This window comes from Penaeus monodon, chromosome 36, assembly GCF_015228065.2.
Source record: "Penaeus monodon isolate SGIC_2016 chromosome 36, NSTDA_Pmon_1, whole genome shotgun sequence".
In the NCBI taxonomy this organism is placed as follows: Eukaryota; Metazoa; Arthropoda; class Malacostraca; order Decapoda; family Penaeidae; genus Penaeus; species Penaeus monodon.
Genome location: NC_051421.1, coordinates 5,048,370 through 5,050,869, shown reverse-complemented (window position 1 = coordinate 5,050,869; position 2,500 = coordinate 5,048,370). Strand labels below are relative to the sequence as shown.

Sequence of the window (2,500 nt, the reverse complement as noted above, 5' to 3'; positions counted from 1 at the left end):
AGGTCACGGGCGTGAACGTGAACATGCGCGTGGGAATCCACTCCGGGCGAGTCCACTGCGGCGTTCTCGGCCTCAGGAAGTGGCAGTTCGACGTCTGGTCGAATGACGTCACGCTCGCCAACTACATGGAGTCGGGGGGTATCCCTGGGTGAGTAGAGAGGGTCGGGGTTTGTGTGTCTGTTTTTATTTTTATTTTTTTTTTTGGGGGGGGGGGGGGGGTGTTGGTTTTGTGTGGTCGATTTGATTTGATTTATTTTTAAGGGGGGTCTTTGGTTGGTTAGGTTGTTTGTTTGTTTGTGTCTGTCTGTCTGTCTGTCTGTCTTTGTCATTCTGTCTGTCTGTCTGTCTGCCCTCTCTCTCTCTCTCTCTCTCACTATATATATATATAATTATAATATATATATAAATTATATAATATATATATCCCTTCTTTTCCCCTCCTTTCTCCCTCTTCTCTTCCCCCTCTCCCCCCTCCCTCTCTCTCTCTCTCGTCCTCTCTCTCCCCTTCTTCCTTCCTCTTTTCTTCCTCCTCTCTCTCCTCTCCTCCCCTTCTCTCTCTCTCTCTTCCTCTCTCTCCTCCACCTTTTCCCCTCTCTCTCTTCTCTCCCTCTCTCTTCCCCCTCTCTCTCCTCTCTCTCCCCTCTCTCTCTTCCTCTCTCTCTCTCTCTCTCTCTCCCCTCTTTTCCTCTTTTTTCTCTCTCTCCTTCTCCCCCTCTTCTCTCTCTTTTTCTCTCTTTTTCTCTCTCTCTCTCCTCTCTCCCTCTTTTTCTTTTTTCTTCCTCTTTTTCTCCTCCCCTCTTTTTTTTCCTTTTCCCCTTTCTTTTTCTCCTTTTTTCTCTCCTTTTTCTCCTCTCTTCTCTCTCTCTCTCTCTCTCTCTCCCTTCTCCGCCCCTTCCCTCCTCCCCCCCTCTCTCTCTCCTCTCTTTTTCTCTCTCTTCTCTCTCTCCTTCTCCCCTCTCTCTCTCTCTTTCTCCTTTGGGTTTTTTCGTCTCTGCTTTTTCTCCCCCTCTTCTCTCTCTCTCGTCCCCCCCCCTCTCTCTCTCTCCCTCTCTCTCTCTCTCTCTCTCTCTTCTCTTTCTCTCCTTTTCCCCCTTCTTCTCTCTCTCTCTCCCCCCCCCCTCTCTCTCCTCTCTCTCTCTTTCCCCCTTTCCCCCCCTCCCTCTCTCTCTCTCTCTCTCTCCTCTCTCTCTCTCTCTCTCTGTCTCCTCCTTTTTCTTCCTCTTTTTTTTCTCTCTCTCTCCTCTCTTCCTCCCCCTCTCTCTCTCTCTCTCTTCCCTCCCCCTCTCTCCCTCCTCCCTCTCTCCCCCTCCCCCCCCCCTCTCTCCCCCTCTCTCTCCCCTTTTTTACCCCCTTCCCCCTCTCTCTCTTTCCTCTCTCCTCTCCTTCTCCGCACCTCTCCTCCCTTCTCCTCTCCTCTCTCCTCTCCTCTCTTCTCTCTCTCTCCCTCTCTCTCCCTCTCTTCCTCTCTCTCTCTCTCTCTTCCCTTTTCTTTTCTCTCCCTCTCTCTCTCTCCTCTTTCTCCCTCTCTCTTCCTTTTTCCCCCCCCCCTCTCTCTCTCTCTCTCTCTCCTTCCCCTCTCTCCTCCACCTCCCCTCTCTCTCTCTACCCCCTTTCCCCCCTCCCCTCTCTCTCTCTCCTCTCTCTTCCTCCCTCTCTCTCCCTTTTTCCCCTCTCTCTCTCCCTCTCTCTCTCTCTCAAAATTCGTTTTCTCCTCTTTTTCTTCTCTTCTCCCCTCTCTCGTCTCTCTCCTCTCTTTTTCCCCTCTCTCTTCTCTCCCTCTCTCTCTTCTCTCCTCTCTTCTCCCTCCCCTCTCTTCCTCTTTTTTCCCCTCTCTCCTCCCCCCCCCCCCCTCTCTCTCTCTCTCTCTCTCCCCTCTCCCCTTCTCTCCCCCCCTTTTCTCTCCCCCCTCTTCTCTCCTTTCCCCTTTCCCCCCCTCTCTCCCTTCTCCTCTCTCCCTTTTTCCCCTCTCCTTTTTTCTCTTTTTTCTTCCTCTCTCCTCTCTTTTCTCTCTCCTCTCTCCTTCCTCCCCTCTCTCTCTCTCTCCTCTTCCCTCCCCCCCCCCCCCCCCCTCTCTCTCTTCTCCCTCTCCCCTTTTTTCTCTCTTTTCCCTTCCTCTTCCCCTTTTTCTCCTCCCCCTTTTCTTTTCTCTCTTTTCCTCCTTTCCCCCTCTCTCCCCCCCTCTCTCTCTCTTCCTCTTTCTTTTTTTTTTTCCCTTTTTCTTCCCCTTGTTTTCTCTCTCTGCTCTCTCTCCTTTTCCTCCTCTCTCTTTTCTCTTTCTCTCCCCTTTTGGGCTTCTTCCTTGTTTCCTCTCTCTCTTCTCTCTTTTCCATCTTTTTCCCTCTCTCTTCTCTCCTTCTCCTTCTCCCTCCTCTTCTTTCCTTTCCCCTCCTCCTCTCCTCTCTTCTCTCTCCCCCTCCCTCCCCTCTCTCTCTCTCTCCCCTCTTTCCTCCCTCTCTCTCTCTCTCCTCTCCTCTCTCTCCCCTTTCCCCTTTTTTTCCCT

The 2,500-nt window shown here is 51.9% G+C and overlaps 1 protein-coding gene across 1 annotated transcript in view; it reads left to right on the top strand.

The window, feature by feature from the left end:
* The window catches only part of LOC119595500 (adenylate cyclase type 5-like), a 124,434-nt gene that overhangs the window by 66,334 nt on the left and 55,600 nt on the right, over window positions 1-2,500 (top strand). Inside the window, exon 8 of the mRNA XM_037944629.1 lies at window positions 1-148. This exon is cut by the window's left edge and continues 11 nt beyond it. Within this exon, the coding sequence (XP_037800557.1) occupies window positions 1-148 (148 nt within the window). The remainder of the gene's footprint in view (window positions 149-2,500) is intronic.